Source organism: Thalassophryne amazonica, chromosome 10 (genome assembly GCF_902500255.1).
Source record: "Thalassophryne amazonica chromosome 10, fThaAma1.1, whole genome shotgun sequence".
Lineage (NCBI taxonomy): Eukaryota > Metazoa > Chordata > Actinopteri > Batrachoidiformes > Batrachoididae > Thalassophryne > Thalassophryne amazonica.
Genome location: NC_047112.1, coordinates 99,787,242 through 99,806,675, shown reverse-complemented (window position 1 = coordinate 99,806,675; position 19,434 = coordinate 99,787,242). Strand labels below are relative to the sequence as shown.

The 19,434-nt window shown below is 42.5% G+C and overlaps 1 protein-coding gene across 1 annotated transcript in view; it reads right to left on the bottom strand.

Moving 5' to 3' along the window:
• The window catches only part of slc9a7 (solute carrier family 9 member 7), a 152,597-nt gene that overhangs the window by 28,202 nt on the left and 104,961 nt on the right, over window positions 1-19,434 (bottom strand). Inside the window, exons 13-14 of the mRNA XM_034180614.1 lie at window positions 1,995-2,058; window positions 87-169 (exon numbers count right to left, since the gene is read on the bottom strand). Coding sequence (XP_034036505.1) covers window positions 87-169; window positions 1,995-2,058 — 147 coding nt within the window. The remainder of the gene's footprint in view (window positions 1-86; window positions 170-1,994; window positions 2,059-19,434) is intronic.

Sequence of the window (19,434 nt, the reverse complement as noted above, 5' to 3'; positions counted from 1 at the left end):
CCATCCAACTTCATTGGTGGAGGGAATTACAACAAAACACTCAACAGGAGTCATCTGGACTGGAAATTATAGGACACAAAGGATACTTGTGGTCAAAAGTGTACCACAGCCTGAAAAGCCACGCACTCTCCTGTTTGGTTTTACTGTGTTCTTCTGCCTGGGCACCATCCTGCAGAAACACACACACATAAAATGTTCTTATCTGCAAAATTTGCTGCATAAACATCAGTTGTGAAATACATCAGTGTGCGGCAGCTCGCTTGTGATCACTGTCAGAACATATCTGCATTAAATGCAGTATATGCGCTGATTTTTTTCTGCACCGCCGTGAGTTACAGTAACGCAAAACCTCCCACCCCCCACAAACCTAATCCAAGCCCTGCAGTCACAGCAGTCTGTCGATATTAAAGACACTAGTCAGTGGGGTGCAGCTTAATGGGATAACTATCCACCAGCACCGACAACACAGTAATGGGGCTATTCCACATTCCGCCATTCCTTCCCGTTTGATCCTGAATAGCAAATCGGGGCGCATTTTGAAGCATCACAGTAACTTCTCGATCCATCTTTGTCAATCCTGAACAAACCTGGTATAAGGCCATCATCATCACCAGTTTTAAAATCTGGGTCAAATTTTCAAACCGTTTAAATTTCATCCCGATTCGCAAATTTGTCACCAAATGTGTAGTTAACTTCAGGGAGTTCATAGTCTTAGATCATGTTTGAAGATCTTTAAACGAGGTATTCCACCCGAGTACAGCTTGAAACTTGCTTGATCGCGCACCATCGGGGTAAAAATCTGAAGCAAAAGCAGCGTTTGTTGCGGTTCTGGCTGAGAAAGCAACTCCGTACTTTTGTTTTCAGGCAGGTTGCCAGGTATGCACTTTATAAGCCAGCCTGTTAGGAGGCAAGCCGGATTAAGCCATTTCATTCAGTTTTTGCAATTTTCTGGGATAATGGGCGATCGTAGTGGAACGGTGCCCTGTGGAATAGGGCTGGTAGTCAGTTACTTACTAATCCCACACCCCAAAAACTATGTGATAATTTATCATACTACAAACACACACGAACAATCTGCAGTCTTTTCAGCTCACCTTCATTGAGCACTGAAACAGTTATTTAGATGTTGCCAAACTGATTTATCCAGATCAACAAAACTCAGCCACAAAGACGAAAGGTTTTAGATTTTAGACATCGCTACACTGACATGACAGCTCTGATTACTAAGGGGCCCATTTTAAATACAATGCTAGCCAATGATCGTGAGCATCAATTAAAGTCAATGTGATGCATGTCCACAATTTACGAGATAGTAAATAAAATTAAATAAGTTTGTCGCTTAGTTATTTTGGATAAAATGTTTGTGGAAAGAAGACGTTTAATTGGCTTACATGAACTGTGAGGCAACGTGTTGGGGAAAATGGGCTGCTCATCCACGGTGATTGCAATTTTCCTCAAACTAAAGCCGACTGTCTGCACATACTCACGAAGCTCTAACATGTTGTGGTAGTTGCTCAAACTCTATTGTCAGGTCCAAATACAGTATATGGCCCTAACTGTATATAACCATTGACCATGCTAGTGCACGTTACAGACCCTGCACTGACTCTTAGCTGTTCACTGACTTATGTTTTTTCAAAGTGTAATATTTTGAAACATTTAGGTGCCATTTTACAACCCCAGGAACAAGTTCTGAAATACAGGTGTTGCAAGGCTTGGAAATGTTCTAGAATACTAGTCTCTCATCACTAATCTTCAGTAAGGATTTGGTGTCATCCCAAGCCACACATTCTATCTGTTCTTTACCTCCAGATTTACTTTCCCATTCTGTCATATATTTCATTCCATATTTGTGGGTATTATGTTTCTCACCGCATTAGTAGCTTAACTTATTAGCCAACGCTGATGCGATGGTGGGTAAATAGAGTAACCACCATCATCAGCACCCCAACCGCCCCACAATGATATTCCTGAGGACAGAGTGAGTTTCTCACCCCCTGTAAAACCTGGAAACTGTCGGTAGAGGGCTGCAGGTCTTGATCTGGATCTACACCAACCCTGTAACACAAGAACAAGGTAAATTTACTCTCAAGTAATTAACACTTTGAAGTGGATTAATTATTAGCACAGCGATAATTATCTGCAACTGTCAGGATCCTTATGTATATAATATACTGTGTATGCTCATAACGCTACTGCTGGCTGCAGGCCTGATTACACAGCAGCACTGCTGCACACCAGCATGATGGGATGCTGAATTACCCTGACAAATGAAATGTGACCTCTGTTCTCTATTCTAAGCTTCCCCCCTGCCTTTTTTTTTTTTTTTTTTTAAAGAATGTTTAGCCTTCACACAGAAATACTGTTTTTTTTTACTACTAACCTGCAGAGCACAGAGGACTTGACCTCATTGTGGCTGTGCTGAGTGTCTTGTGTCGCTTTGACACGCTTTGAATGGATACAGAAATAGGTTGAAAATGCTGCACTCATCTAACCTACAAACACAAAACATTTCCATTTCATTGTCAAGCAGATAAAGATTTGTGGGAAGGTTGTCACTCAAAACACAAGACACAACATTCAACAAGCTGGAAATGATGTTGATGTGGAAAATAACTGACAATTTGCTCCTTAATCTGTGACTGACAGTGGCGGCTCTAGGCCAGGCCTCTGTTGGATGGGGTGGCATGCGGGTGTGTGTGTGGTGCACACTTGTGACAGAGGTGCCAGATCGCAGTTATTGTTCTGTAACAACTGAAACTTGCTGTACTAGAAACTGGTTTATAGTCACCCTAAATTGGTGATTCATTCCTTCCACTGAAAATGAAAAAAGCAACATATGCTAGCGCACAACAGATCCGTGCCAACTGATAGCCCATTTATTCACTTGTGTTTTATTACAGTTGTATGTAAAGGTTTGGGCACTCCTGATGATTTCCTTGATTTTCCACGAATTTCAGTTAAATATATCATATAGCAAACAAACACAGTGATTCTTGAGAAGTGAAATGAAGTTTATAGTATTTACAGAAAGTGGCAATAATTCTTTAAACAAAATTTGGCAGGTGCATAAATTTGGGTACACCAAACAGAAAACAAATACATCATATTTTGAAGATCCTCCTTTGTAGAAATAACAGCCTCTAAACTCTTCCTATAGCCTCCAATGAGAGTCTGGATTCTGGCTGAAGGTATTTTGGACCATTCTTCTTTACGAAACATTTCAGATTTGTTGGTTTCCGAGCATGGACAGCCCGCTTAAAATCACACCACAGATTTTCAATAATATTCAGGTCTGGGGACTGAGATGGCCATTCCAGAACATTATACTTGTTCCTCTGCATGAATGCCTTAGTAGATTTTGAGCAGTGTTTAGGGTCACTGTCTTGTTGAAACATCCACCCCAGCCGCAACTTCAACTTTGTCACTGATTAATGAACATTGCTCTCAAGAATCTGCTGATATTGACTGGAATCCATGTGACCCTCTATTTTAACAAAATTCCCAGTACCTGCACTGGCCACACAGCCCCACAGCATGATGGAACCACCTCCAAATTTTACTGGAGGTAGCAAGTGCTTTTTTTTTGGAATGCTGTGTTCTTTTTCAGCTATTCATACTGCCCTCTGTTATGTCCAAATAACTCAATTTTAGTTTCATCAGTCCACAGCACCTTATTCCAAAATGAAGCTGGCTTCTCCAAATGTGCTTTAGCATACCTCAAGCGACTCCGTTTGTGGCATGTACGCAGAAAATGCTTCCTCTACATTACAGCATCATACAATATCTCTTTGTGCAAAGTGCACTGTATAGTTGAACGATGCACAGAGACACTATCTGCAGCAAGATCATGTTGTAGGTCTTTGGAGCAGGTCTGTGGGTTGATTACGACTGTTACGACATATTTCTTGGCCTGCCACTTCGGGCATTAACTAGTACTGTGCCTGTGGTCTTCCATTTCCTCACTATGTTCCTCACAGTGGAAACTGACAGCTCAGCTAAAATCTCAGATATTTTTTTGTATCCTTCCCCTAAACCATGATGTTGAACAATCTTTGTTTTCAGGTCATTTGAGAGTTGTTTAGAGGCTCCCATGTTGCCACTCATTAGAAGAGATGCAAAGAGGGGAAACATTTGCAAACGGCCACCTTAAATATCCTTTCTCATGATTGGATTCACCTGTGTAAGGAGGTCAAGGGTCAGTGAGCTTACCAAACCAATTTTGTGTTCCAATAATTAGTGCAAAATGTATTCAAATCAATTAAACGACAAGGGTGCCCACACTTATGCACCTGCCCAATTTTGTTTAAATAATTATTGCACACTTTCTGTAAATACCAGAAACCTCATTTCACTTCTCAAATATCAGTGTGTTCATCTGCTATATGATATATTTAACTGAAATGTCTGATCCAGACAACCAATGATTATAAAGGAAAATCATCAGGGGTGCCCAAACTTTTGCATACAACTGTATATTTCAATCCAAGAGAGGGTAAATCAAATGTAACATTTGAAATCAGTTGATGTGATGAGGCCACATTTAACATAGCACATGCCTTTGTTTTGATACAGATTCTGGAACAACATCAACAAAAAACAGGTGTTACAAAGCTTTCAACATGTTTTGTTTCAAGGTTTCCAAAACATTTTATAATCTTCCCCAGCCACACATTCCATCCACTGTTCCCTTTGCCATTGTTATATTTCATCCTGTATTTGTCCACGTACTGTGCATCATGGTTCTCCCCATGGTTGTGAGCTTGTTAGCTGACACCAATTTGAAGGGAGGCACTGATGCGTGGAGCTCACTGACAAGCACATAGCATGCCTAGTGTTCAACACGTAGCACACAAAGCACATGTAATTTCCACCACAGCTGTTCCTAGTTTTCCATAATCAATCCAGCATCGTCTATCAGGCGGATGACATGATTGGAGATATGAGGTGTAATTGAGAGGTTTTGAGCCAGATCCAGGATAAGTGTAGTTCTACATCTTTCGCATTCTGAGAAACCGACATTTCTTAACATTGCACTCAGTGAGTCAAAATTTCACACATTCTCCAGAAATGCTGGTTTCTCAGAATCCAAAAGATGGAAAAACTCACCCTACTTCTCCTGGGTTAGGCTCAAAACTTCTCAATCGCCCCTCGTATTTCTAAAGTAAAACAGCTGCTTTTGGAATGATCTGCTGCTCCAAAATTAATGTTCGGCTAATCACTTCATGCTTACATAACACTTATTATTTTTGAGTTAGCTCATAGAGATGGAAAACAGACTAACCACCAGCCAACTCACTCTTGATTCCACTCTACATTTTTGCTGTAAAAGCCCTATGCTGCTACCAGCGCAGAGAGACAACAAATCTGACTTCAAAGGTATGATCATTTGTGATGTATGCACAATGGGTGCTTTTGATTAGAATACTTGCATAGAGACATCAAGGGAACAACTGAATTATTTTGAAATATTTCATAAATTTCTGTGTAGGCTCTCAGTTGACCAGGTGGTTTCCATAGTAGAGAAGCATGAATCTTCGACTGGACTGGGTTGCTTGATGCGAGGACGTTTCGCTTCTAATTGCAGAAGCTTCCTCAGCTAAATTCTTGCTCTGGTAGTCTGACTTCTGTTTGTTCTTCTCTACAAGAGTCAAGACAGAAGTCAGACTACCAGAGCAAGAATTTTAGCTGAGGAAGCTTCTGCGATTTGAAGCGAACGTCCTCGCATCAAGCAACCCAGTCCAGTCGAAGATTCAAGCTTCACTAATATTTCATAAATTAGCACTTGGAAGTTAAAATAGAAATTTCTAACTACTGCATTTTGTTCTGCCATTTATAATTTTGAGCAATAATAATAAAATCTCTTTTTAGAATTTTTTTTGGTTTGGAAGAGCAGAATCTAATACCAAATCACCAATGACGCAGAGTTCATTCAGTTTTATCGGGCCAGCGCAAGTCTTGTTTGAGGGCCGGGACCCTAAAGGGGTAAATTATGACGCAATTTTTCTACATCCAGGGACAACCCTCGTCTGTCATGCAAACAAAGTGAAAATGCCAAAGAAAAAGTGACGATGCGGTGGAAAGTGATCATGTCGGATACAGAATGACAGTGGTCCAACGGAAACTTAAGGTAAGTTCTGTTTTAAATCAGTTCATAGCGCATTTATCTGTTTCCTGTTCACGTTGTTGCTCTGCTGTGTAAAGAAACATCTGTTTGCGTTCACCTTAACAGTGCGCGCACACAGACATGAACGTCTGTTATTCTGCATTTTTATGGCGCAGTTCTTTGTGTCATTAGACAACACTCTTTGCTGTTTGATGAAGACATTTATTCATACATATTTGCTTGAAGTGAGCATGACTGCTAATTGTATTTTATCTTGAGCCCGACATAAGGAAAAGCTCAAAATAGTAACGCTACCACTATCGCTCATTTAAAGAACACTACGTGTGACCCGACTCTGTTTTAAACACGTGCTGAAAGGAATAAAGGCCCATTAGGAAGTTTCACCTCTCTCATTTTTTTAAAAAAGAAAAGGCAGTTAAAACGATGTGTTTGTCATTTCAATTGCAAGAAAATTCGGGGGTCATGATTTTTTCCTTATACATGTCGCACCAGACTGTAAATTGCAGGACCTTCTCAAGCTAGTAAAAGAAAAAAAAAAAAAAGCAACTTATCTACTCTGGAAAATACGGTAGGTACAACCCCAGTTCCAATGAAGCTGGGACGTTGTGTTAAAATGTAAATAAAACAGAATACAATGATTTGAAAATCCTCTTCAACCAATATTCAATTGAATACACCACAAAGACAAGATATTTAATGTTCAAAACTGATAAACTATGTTTTTTTTGTGCAAATATTTGCTCATTTTGAAATGGATGCCTGCAACACATTTAAAAAAAAAGTTGGGATGGGGCAACAAAAGACTGGGAAAGTGATGAATGCTCAAAGAACACCTAATTGGAAACAGGTGAGTGTTATGACTGGGTATAAAAGGAGCATCCCGAAAAAAGGCTCCGCCATTCACAAGCAAAGATGGGCCAAGGATCACCACTTTGTGAACAACTGCATGAAAAATAGTCCAACAGTTTAAGAACAATGTTTCTCAATGTGCAATTGCAAGAAATTTAGGGATTCCGTCATCTACATTCCAGGGTAGCGTAGTGGTAATGTCGAGGGAGCGAAGTGGACCGGGGGGGGGTTATGCGTGCGTAAGGGGGGAATTCTAGGGGTACCCAAAGGGGAAAAGCCAGGTACGGCAGCCCAAGTCCCTTCATGTCCAGAACGCTGGGGAAGTTTGTTGAGTGGGCAATCTCATTCTGGGATAGCTAGTACCTGGCCCTCCGTGGAGATTTTTAAGTCAAGACTTAAAACTTATTTTTTATTCTCTTTCTTATGAATAGTTTATTTTGTTATGTTTTATTCTTTTACTTCTGTTTTTAATTAGGTATTTGAATTTTTTTATTTATTTAAACATTTTTTATGTTGAACTGTTCTATGTGAGGCACCTTGAGACGGCTTTTGTTGTAATTTGGTGCTTTATAAGCTGATTAAATTGAAACTGAAGAACATTTTATTTAGTCTTAAAGTAAATAAATATGAAATTGGTCACTGGATCCTTAAACTCTGGACATATGAGGTCTGTTAGAAAAGCATCTGACCTTTTTATTTTTTGCAAAAACCTGATGGATTTGAATCACGTGTGCTTGCATGAGCAAACCTTGAAATTTTGTGCGCATGCGTGAACTTTTTCACGCCTGTCGATTGCATCATTTTCTGGTAAGCAGCCTTGGTGTGAGGACATGTGCAGTGCGCTCGGCGGATTTTCATTTCAAGGAAAAAGACGGAACGACTGGAGCAGCGGCGCATCAAATTTTGCCAGAAACTGGGCGACAGCCAGGTGGAAACCATTCAGAAGATTCAGATGGCTTTCGGTGACTTTTCAGGCGTGTGACTATCCGCGAAATTGTGGAAGAGGTGGGCATGTCACAGCATGCACAGTGGATGTGCCGGAAAAAGTGCTGATGTCCAGCTCTTTTGCAATTTCTCAGATAGTTGCACGACGGTCCTGCATCACCACAGTGTTCACTTTGGAATGATCTGGTCATTTCAGCATGTCGATGGCCAACCGGAGCGTGGCTCGCTCTCCACCGTTGTGCGGACGTCTTTAAACCGGTTGTACCGCTCCTTAATCTGTGTGATGCCCACAGCATCGTCACCGAAAGCCATCTGAATCATCCAAATGGTTTCCACCTGGCTGTCACCCAGTTTCTGGCAAAATTTGATACGGCGCTGCTCCAGTTGTTCCGTCTTTTTCCCTGAAATGAAAATCTGCCGAGCACACTGCACGTCCTCACACAAGGCTGCTTACCAGGAAATGATGCAATCGACAGGCTTGGAAAAAGTTCACGCATGCGCACGAAGGTTCAAGGTTGGCTCATGCAAGCACACGTGATTCAAATCCATCAGGTTTTTGCAAAAAATAAAAAGGTCCGATACTTTTCTAACAGACCTCATAATAAACTCTACATGGTGGATTCTTGATCTCTGGACATAAACAGATCTGTTTTTCCTGCATTTCTGCATCTCCTTTCAGACATTATTATTGGCATGAATGTCTTTCCATACCTATGAGCTGAGCTCTTGCAGCTGTGCTGCAGGTCAGGTTTATAAAGAATGCAAGACGTCTCATCTGAGAGGAAAAAACGTTTTAGTCGATTGTAGTTTATTGTCTGTATTGCAACGTTTGTAAAGAGGTGTCATTTTATTTAAAGTGGCAATTCGTTTTGAAGTTATTAATTCCGAGCGGACTCTGTCTCAGTAGAGAGCCGCGCACCGTTTGAAGCTGTGACAACGGAACGGAGGACGATTCTCATTTCTCGACTGCAACAGACCACGAGTCCCAGTTACTGACTTTATCCACAAATAAAGGTGACTCATGATATTTTAATAGGCTTTCTAGAGGGGTTAAGAAGTGGACGTACCGCTTCTGAAGAGCAGCAAATCAAAGAGCCACGAGCCACTGAATCGAAGCATTGCTTCGATTCATGCTACAACTGGAGTCTGCTGCAGAAATGGTTGATTACAGATGCTGTATTGAAATTAAGTTAAACGGTTCCAAAATTATAGCGTACGGGCCGTAACGCAAGTTTGCGCTAGCTAGAACCCTGCAGTCCGTATATATTCAGAATATTCAGAGAATCTGGAGATCTTTCTACACGTAAGCGGCAAGGCCGAAAACCAACACTGAATGCCCGTGACCTTCAATCCCTCAGGCAGCACTGCATTAAGAACCAACATTACTATGTAAAGGATCTTACGCGTAGGTTCAGGAACACTTCAGAAAACCTTTGTCAGTAACACAGTTCGTTGCTACATCTATAAGTGCAAGTTAAACTCTACCATGCAAGTGAAAGTCATACATCAACAATATCCAGAAATGCTGCCGCCTTCTCTGGGCCCAAGCTCATTTGAAATGGACAGATGCAAAGTGGAAAAGTGTGTTGTGGTCTGATGAGTCCACATTTCAAATTGTTTTTGGAAATCATGGATGTCATGTCCTCTGGACAAAACAGGAAAAAGACCATCCAGATTGTTACCAGTGCAAAGTTCAAAGCCAGCATCTGTGATGGTATGGGGGTGTGTTAGTGCCCATGTCATGGGCAACTTACACATCTATGATGGCACCAATGCTGAAAGGTCCATCCAGGTTTTGGAGCAACACATGCTGCCATCCAAGCAACGTCTTTTTCAAGGACGTCCCTGCTTATTTCAGCAAGACTATGCAAGCCACATTCTGCACATGTTACAACAGCGTGGCTTTACAGTAAAAGAGTGTGGGTACTAGACTGGCCTGCCTGCAGTCCAAACCTGTCACCCACTGAAAATGTGTGGCACATTATGAAGCGCAAAATACGACAACGGAGACTCCAGACTGTTGAACAACTGAAGTCGTACATCAAGCAAGAATGGGAAAGAATTCCACCTACATAGCTTCAACAATTAGTGTCCTCAGTTCCCAAATGCTTATTGAGTGTTGTTTGAAGGAAAGGTGATGTAACACAGTGGTAAACATGCCACTGTCCCAGCTTTTTTGAAACGTGTTGCAGGCATCCATTTCAAAATGAGCAAATATTTGCACAAAAACAATAAAGTTGATCAGTTTGAACATTAAATAGCTTGTCTTCGTGGAGTATTCGCAAATCATTGTATTCTGTTTTTACTTACATTTTACACAACTTCCCAACTTCACTGGAATTGGGGTTGTAGATTCTGTAAAAATGGGAGAGCTCATCCAATAAAGTTCTGAAAGTGATCAGTTTTCAGGACAGATTCAATAGTTATGGCCATGACAATAACAAGGATACAGAGGAGGCTCACTCAAACCACCATAACTGAAAAAGTACCAAGGGTAAAGTGCTTCTGCAGTAAGACCTGCAAGAAATTAAGGGGCCTCAAAATACACCAGGCCAAGACCAAATGTGGGTAGGGGGAAACACAGGTGCAGTGCACAGACCTGGTGAGATGCAGGAAAGCTCCAGTCAGAAAGTACCCCACAGTGCTGGAGATTACACATATCCCAAAGGAGCATTTCACATACCACCAACATAACACAGCCTGAACCCAGGAAGAAGAGGATTCAGTGGCCAAAGATGCCTGACACCAAGGAGTGGGTTAGCCTCGATCAGACTCAAACAGAGTCCTTGAAGTCACAACAGCGGAAACAGCAGAGCGGGACGTGAACATGTACAACCAAGAGAAAGGTCAACATCAAAGCAGCAAAACAACCAAACAGAAGAGAGAAGGAGATCCATAATTTAAGGAAAGATCAAGACAGGAGATACTAAACAAGCAGCTCTGAAGAAAGCGAAGGGATAAAGGCACTCACAAGCAGCCTTTGGGAGCATCTCAGAAGACTAAGAAGGACAGAAAGGCCAAGAAAATTGAGCTAGAAGAAGGAGAAGAAGAAGGCCCAGTTCATAAACTATCCCTGCAACTTCACCAGGTCCCTACTTGGAGAAGCAAAATCTGCGAGTCCGAGTAGCCCTGAAGTGGATGTGAAGGCATTCCCCTAGGAAACACACGTGACCCAAACAGCCATCCTCCCCTACATGAAAATCCAGAAATTGGCATGGTAGAGCATCCCACCATTATGCTCCACAGCAATGATCCAACCTGGAAGGAAGTCCAGGAAGTGGTTAAAAAGACAGAAGCAGCTTCAGGCTCAGCAGTATACCCTTCAAAGTGTACAAGAAGTGCCCGTTTCTCCAGTGGTTACAGAAGCTTCTCTGGAGGATGTGGAAGAAAGGCACAGTTCCATCAAGTTGGCAGAAGGATGCTTTGCCCTTAAAGAGGAAGCCTCAGCAAGCATAAGCTAATTTAGGACCATCTTCCTACTCAGTGTTGAATGTAAAATTTTCTCAGTGTGGGCAAAGAGGATATCCACGTACATGATCAAAAATGGATATGTAAACACCTCTATCCAAAAGGGAGAGAGTCCTAAGCCAGATGATACACAAAGCCAGATCAAAGAAAGGTGACCTGACAGTAGTCTGGCTGGCCTTGGCTAACACCTACAGGCCCATTCCTCACAATCCAATCACATCAAGGGACTAATCAGCAGTTAATTGAACAAATCAATCTCTGGTTTAAGATGAAAGACTACAATGCACAGTGGCAGTACCTCGAGAGAGGGACTATCACTGGATGCATAGTCTCTCCCATCCTGTTTGTCTTGGGTGTGAACCTCATCAACTAAGCAGGGGAAAAGGAAACCAGAGGCCCAGTGATGGACTCAGGGGTGCAGCAACCAGAAGTCAGGGGTTATATGGAAGACCTTATAATCACAACATCATCCCATGTACAGGCATGGTGGGATGTGTGTGGGTGGCAAGGTGGCACTGCTATGAAGGTGATGGGATGGAAGGAGTACCAGGGCCTGCAATCTTTATATCAGTCTGGTCTCAGGCAAGCTCAGAAGATACTGACTGACTTGTCACACATCCTTTATAAAGAATATGAACTTTTGCCTTGTGGTAGGTGATATAGAGTTCCTCAATGTAAGTTAAACCGTTTTAAAAAGTCATTTGTGCGTACATCTATCAAACCTTTAAATGAGATTGCGTAAGGCGGCAGGAACTGTGTGATGGCTTCATGGTACTTATGGTTATGGGATGCGTGCAATATGGGGGAGGGGGGAGATGGTCTGTTACACTGTTAGTTTGTTGAGTGTTACATTCACATTTATGCTGTGTGTTTTTTGTTTTTTTTGTGCACTGTATGCAGCACATGAGTCCAAGACAAATTTCCTTTTGGGACAATAAATTATACTGTATCCTAACAAACCTTAATAAGGTACCAACATGGGCTACAATAACATTCAAGTCAAGAAAGCCAAGGAGCATGATTATAAGGAAGGGCTAAGGTTGTCTTCAAGGACAATCCCATTAAGTATCTGGGAAAGTAGTACGATGAGGGACTGCAACAACGTCCACGGCACTGAGAAGCAAGTAGAGGTTTGGCTAAGAACACTGAAAAATCTAGACTCCCAGGGAAGTTTACCAACACGGCCTGACCCCCATATTGGTGTGCATCATGAAGTCCCACTTACAGTAATGGAAGGAGTGGAACGCGAGATCAACACGTACCTCAGAAGACTACTGGGAATCCCTCAAAGCTTCACATCAGTTGCGTTATACATCAGATCTGGCCAGCTACAACTACCTCCTCATCCCTGGTTTAAGAGTTCAGAGTAGCAAAGTGTAGGGTTGCTATGACCTTCAGGAACTGAAGAGACAACAATGTCAGGGTAGCTGGAGTAAAAAGACAGGTCAGGATGAAAGTGGGAGGCCTCAGCATCATTGGCCCAAGCAGAAGGGAACCTCAAACTCAAGGACATCATTGGAGCACCTTACATGGGAAGGCAAGGACTGGGAATGTCTCACTTCGAAAGGTGGGGAAAAGCCAACAAAGCCAACCCTTTGGAGAGCCCAGGCAGAAATAAGGGCCAAAAGAGAACCATGGAACGTATCCTGACAGGATGAAAGACCGTTCTAACCCAGGGGAGATACAGATGGCACCATGACAAAGTACTAGCTGTGCTTTCTGACATTCTAGAGGAGGAGAGCATTGGGAGATGTCAATACAAGAACAAGCCACCACCTGTAATAACATTCAACAAGGAGGGAGCAAAGCCACCAGGACCCAATAAAACCAGGGCAACTCTCCTGCAGTTAGCCCAAGAATGCGATCTTAGACTAGACCTGAAGAAGAAGCTCCATTTCCCAGATCATACACCAGCACGTTAAGCCCTGACGCAGTCCTGTTCTCTACTGAGGGAAAGAAGATCATCCTGGTGGAGCTCACTGTGCTGAGAAGAAGGGTGTGAGGAGGCATCTGACAAGAAATTTGAGCACTACAAAGATGTGGAGCACAACTGCAGAGACACAGGCTGGAAGACATGGTTGTACCCATTTGAGGTAGGGTGCAGAGCTGGGCTTCACCAAATTTACCAAAAGAGATTGAATCTAGGCTTGATGCATGTGCTGTGCCTTCTGGCAAAATCCAGCTGAAATTTTACCTTTTCAAACAAGGCTGTGCCACTTTGCCATGAATTTGTAGGTGACGGAACAACAGACAGGGTACTTTATGTCCACCCTATGCCCAACTTGTGACTCTTTTAGAGTTGTTGTTGGGCTACTGGACATTTCTGTCACTTGTCCGCTTCATTTGCCGTCTGAGACCACTAGCAGAAAACATCCTTCCTGAAACACAGAGTGCCTTCTGAACATCGAGAGGGACAACAGATATGATTTTCACTGTCCACCATTTGAATGAAAGGTGTTGAGAGCAATATCAACCATTGTACTTCGCATTCATTGACCTGACAAAGGTGTTGAGTCATTAAGAGCCTGAGGCTTCGCCACGGTGACATATCTGTCACATTTTTGGTAAATAGCACAAAAACTGAAGCCTTCAATGTTCAATCAGGGGTAAAGCAGGGATGCGTCACCACCCCTACACTCATTTTCGTGGCAACAATCCCCCATATGATCAAGGACAAGGTGCCACCATTAACTGACATGTACAGATGGAAAGCTCTTCAACCTTAGCTGACAGAGCCAAGAGGAAAATCACCATCACTTTGCTCCTGGACTTCCACTCTGGTGACAACAGCAGAGTGCCATCTTTATGGAAGAAGGTCTTCAGAAAATCCTTGAAACCTTTGACAAAGCCTACACAAAGCCAGCGTCTTCACATCAACCTAAAGAAGACACAGGTCCTGTAACAGGCCCCACCAAACGTGGTCAATCCAAAGCTTCCTGATGTGAAACTGAAGGGACAGGTCATAGAAGACATGACCTACTTTCCATATCTCGGCAGCCATGTGTGAAACGTTGTCATCAATGAAAAGAGCAAACACCGACTCAAGTGTGCAGGAATTGCCTTCGGCCAGCTTCGCACCAGTATTTTCAACAACAGACTTTCGACACAAGACAAAAATCCTCATCTACAAAGCCACTGTCATGTCAACCCTGCTGTACAAATCTGAAACTTGGACCACCTCCCGCCACCACCTGAAGACCCTTGCGCGATTCCACCAATGCTACCTGCGGAATACTCTCCACATCAAGTGGGAAGAATACCACACCAACCTCAGCGTTCTGGCTGAAACCACACCCCAGAGCATCGAGTGTCATCATCAAGAACCAGCCTTGGCGGGTGGGTCACATCGTTAGTGTGGATGACAGCAGATTTCCCAAGCAAATCTTCTACTCCCAACTGAGGGAAGGAAAACTGTCATGAGAAGGGCAAGAAAAAAAAAAAAAAAAAAAAAGCAACAAGGACCTCCCGAAGCACAACATTAAAAGCTGCTTTATGGACTGGAAAACCCAGGAAGAACAAGCAAGAAAAAAGGCCAGAAGGTGAGAAATGATTCACACAGGAAGTCTTAAAAAATGTGGACAAACAACAGAGGAGGAGAGCAAGATTCTGACCGGCAGAAGCTTCCTGCAGCAACCCCATACAGCATCTGTCAAACAGTGTGCATCAAGACTGCGCCTGTTCACTTATCTCCATTTTCACCATCCTGTGCAGGAGTTTATCAAGATATGAACTTCCTTGTCACCACAGTATTGCCACGAAGTTTTGTTTACTGTTGCTCTGCTGTTTGGGTTTACCATCTTTTTAAATATTGTTATTTTTAATAATTAAATAATAAATATAATTTATTTCTTGATTTCAAATGCATACCTGTAAAAATGTTAATCTGAAGCCAGACTTAAAAAAAAAAATTAATTCCATAATTAAAATGTGTAAAACAACAGTTCCCAAAATTTGACAGTCACCGAACAAAAAAATTTATATGTAAAATCTTCATAGTTTTCCAACAATCATCGATGGATTAAGCTCAATTAAAAAAAACAAAAAAACATGCACGCATGCACGCACGCACACACGAAGATAATCCTTGTAGATAGAAACAAAAGGCAAAAGATTAGAACTAAAAGCCCAAACTACCAACTGCTGCTGTGTCGATGGTTCAGTTCACACACACACACACACACACACACACACACACACACACACACACACACACACACACACACACACACACACACACCTTATTACACAATGAGCGCAAGCTAAACACATTTTCCATCACAGCGGTGCAGCAGAACCAGCACTTCAGAATGACAGACAACAGGTGGACAAAGAACAAGCCCATGTGCACAGAATGTGTCAAGAATCTCAACTTTGTTACTCTCACACACACACACACACACACACACACACACACACACACACACACACACACACACACACACACACACACACACAGACAGACAGACAGACAGACAGACAGACAGACAGACAGACAGACAGACGGTGGAAGTGAGCCAGAATGTCAGAGCACCCGCAAAAACAAAGAGGTGCAAAGATGTCAGGAAGGATTTGGGAGGAGTGACCTGAGATTAAGATGTGACTGCTGGGGGCCCAGAAGACAAACGCACGGAGCAGCACACGTTTCCGCTGATAGGAAACCGTGTGGACCAGCTGCATCTCTTCACAGACATGCACACGCTTGCATAACATTGTTCCACTAGTCCCTCATTAACCTTTTGATCATGAAAACCTTCCGTCCTCTCACTGAGACGTAGCAGGGAAACAAAAACAACCTGAACCATCACCTACAACACTCTGCTGAGACAACTTTCAAACACCCAACCCCCCCAAAAACAAGACAAAACAAAAAACACCTTTTTAAAGCAATGTGTCCAAAAGCACATTTTTGTAAGTAGCACTCAGAATAAAGTACCCCATTCTTCTTGGACTGACCAAAAAACAACAACAGTGTTTTTGGCAGGGATCATCATTACTGAGATTCACTTTCTCCTGACAGTTTCCACAAACATGGACAGAAATTTAATAGCACACTCCATTAGTTTGTGGCTCTATAGCCATAGTTCAAAGTACAGGGAGTATTGGGGTGACCCAAAAATAGGTTAAAAACCACAGTATTTTTTTTTTTTTTTGGGTGGGGGGGAGTCCCAAAACATTTATATAGCCACTTGTAATTATAAATACTACAATATATTTCCCATATTCATACCTGGAAGAACCTTGTAATATGATTTCAAATGCCCCCAACACAGATCCTTGGTTCCTTTAAGTCCATCCTCCTGGTTGGCAGGACCTCATGCCACTTTCAGTTCTGCATTTCACAGCTTTGGCCATACATGTTTCAGATACAAACAAACAAATGAGCAGGTGACTGGAGTTCTGTATTTTAGCAATCTGTTAGAAGAATTTGGGGTCTGAGATATTACCTGCCACAGAGATGACCTCAGATTTTTTTTTTTTTTTTTTTTGAATGGCAAACCTGTGACTTGGTCCTTGTAAGTTCTGACTTACACTCAAAATATTAACACCCTCACCCAGCCAGCTTCATATATATATAATTTGTACTTATGTGTTTCCGACAGGTGATGTGACTTTTAGAAGCCTCCCAGCATGCACTTGACCGGAATGTAGCAGCTAACATTAAAAACTGAGGCATAGATTAATTACAAAGTTTACATAGGTGTGATGTTGTGTTATAATGACTCGTTTTTAAGTGAAAACTGTTCATTCTGATGCAGTCACGGTAAAAGGAGCAGCTCTGAGTGAGAAGGTTTAGTGCGCCCGTGGCAATTAGTCATAAATCCAGCCTGTCAATAACAATTTCTGCTCACGGCTCAGCTTTGTGCATGATTAATTACAAGTGTTATTAATAAAATCTAAAAAGATGCATCTGTTGCTGGGGAAAAAACATCTTGAAGACACTCATTCATGTTCACAGCAGCAGTAAAACAGCTGAGAGGAGCAGCGAGCTGTGCAACACACACACACTTTCCACATCCAAATTCAACTCTCTCAAAGTTGGTGTTGTCCACTCGGCTGCTCCCGTTTTTTTGTTCGGGGTCGCCACAGCGAATACAGCTAGATGCACATTGGTATTTGGCACAAGTTTTATATCAGATGCCCTTCCTGACTCAACTCCAGTTTTACCTGGAGAAACACACACAGCCACTGGTGTTACAAAGAGGTCTTCCATCCAAGTACTAACCAGGTCCTGCACTGCTTAGCGTCTGAGATCTGATGGGATCAGGCTCACACAGAGCAGACTGGCTGCTAAATTCAACTCTCTCAAAGTAAAAAAAAAAAAAAAAAAAAAAAAAAGCTTGCCAGCTCCACTAAGGAAAAAAAAAAAAGACAAGAGGGGGAAAATCCTGAACAAGCCAGACTGACCTAGTTCTAGATTGTTTTCCAAATGTAACATCCACACGATCAAAGAAGCATACACGCATGATTGCCGGCTGCAGCTCCGCCTTTAGTTCTCTCACAATTGTGAGACGTTAAATAAAGTCCATTATATCCTGGAAATAATGTATTCTGACTTTTTCCAATGTAACAAATCTATCTCTGTGTCAGGAAGTCTGTTAAAAACAGGTTCATGGAGATGTTCCACGTCCATGTACACAGCTTCAGTAAACCAGCATACACACAAAAGTGCATCACCACACTTTAGCTTCCAAAAACTCTACTACTTCCAAAAACCTGTCGGGCCTCTACTGGTGGTTGGCTCTCACTGCGGTATTGTATCACTTCCTGTTCCGGAGCACAGCGGTGTTTTGCTGTACCTGTTAGCTGTTTAATCTGCGCAGTTAGATTGATCTAGTTAACTAGATAACGATTTGTTTCACAGTGTAATCTTCACATGCCTTAACTAAAGCAGTCCCTCTGCTGAATCACCTCTAAATTATTTACACATTATTCACTTTGTGTGTTTTTAGGAATCTGCTAGCTTAGCGCAGCTACTAGCTCTTAGCCGGTTTAGCATGGCGGCTCTCCTGTCTCTCCCGCACTTTTCTGCTCTGGGTGTGAAATGTTTAGTTATTCCTCGGCCTCCTTTAGCAGTAATGGTACTTGTAATAAGTGTAGCTTATTTGTAGCTTTGGAGGCCAGGCTGGGCGAATTGGAGACTCTGCTCCGCACCGTGGAAAATTCTACAGCTAGCCAGGCCCCTGTAGTCGGTGCGGACCAAGGTAGCTTAGCCGCCATTAGTTTCCCTCTGGCAGATCCTGAGCAGCCGGGAAAGCAGGCCGACTGGGTGACTGTGAGGAGGAAGCGTAGTCCTAAACAGAAGCCCCGTGTACACCGCCAACCCGTTCACATTTCTAACCGTTTTTCCCCACTCGACGACACACCCGCCGAGGATCAAACTCTGGTTATTGGCGACTCTGTTTTGAGAAATGTGAAGTTAGCGACACCAGCAACCATAGTCAATTGTCTTCCGGGGGCCAGAGCAGGCGACATTGAAGGAAATTTGAAACTGCTGGCTAAGGCTAAGCGTAAATTTGGATAAGATTGTAATTCACGTCAGCAGTAATGACACCCGGTTACGCCAATCGGAGGTCACTAAAATTAACATTGAATCGGTGTGTAACTTTGCAAAAACAATGTCGGACTCTGTAGTTTTCTCTGGGCCCCTCCCCAATCGGACCGGGAGTGACACGTTTAGCCGCATGTTCTCCTTGAATTGCTGGCTGTCTGAGTGGTGTCCAAAAAATGAGGTGGGCTTCATAGATAATTGGCAAAGCTTCTGGGGAAAACCTGGTCTTGTTAGGAGAGACGGCATCCATTCCACTTTGGATGTAGTTGTAAAACAGCTAACTGATCATCTGCAGAGGAATGGTCTATTTGAAGAGTTTCAGTCAGGTTTTAGAATTCATCATAATACAGAAACAGCATTAGTGAAGGTTACAAATGATCTTCTTATGGCCTCAGACAGTGGACTCATCTCTGTGCTTGTTCTGTTAGACCTCAGTGCTGCCTTTGATACTGTTGACCATAAAATTTTATTACAGAGATTAGAGCATGTCATAGGT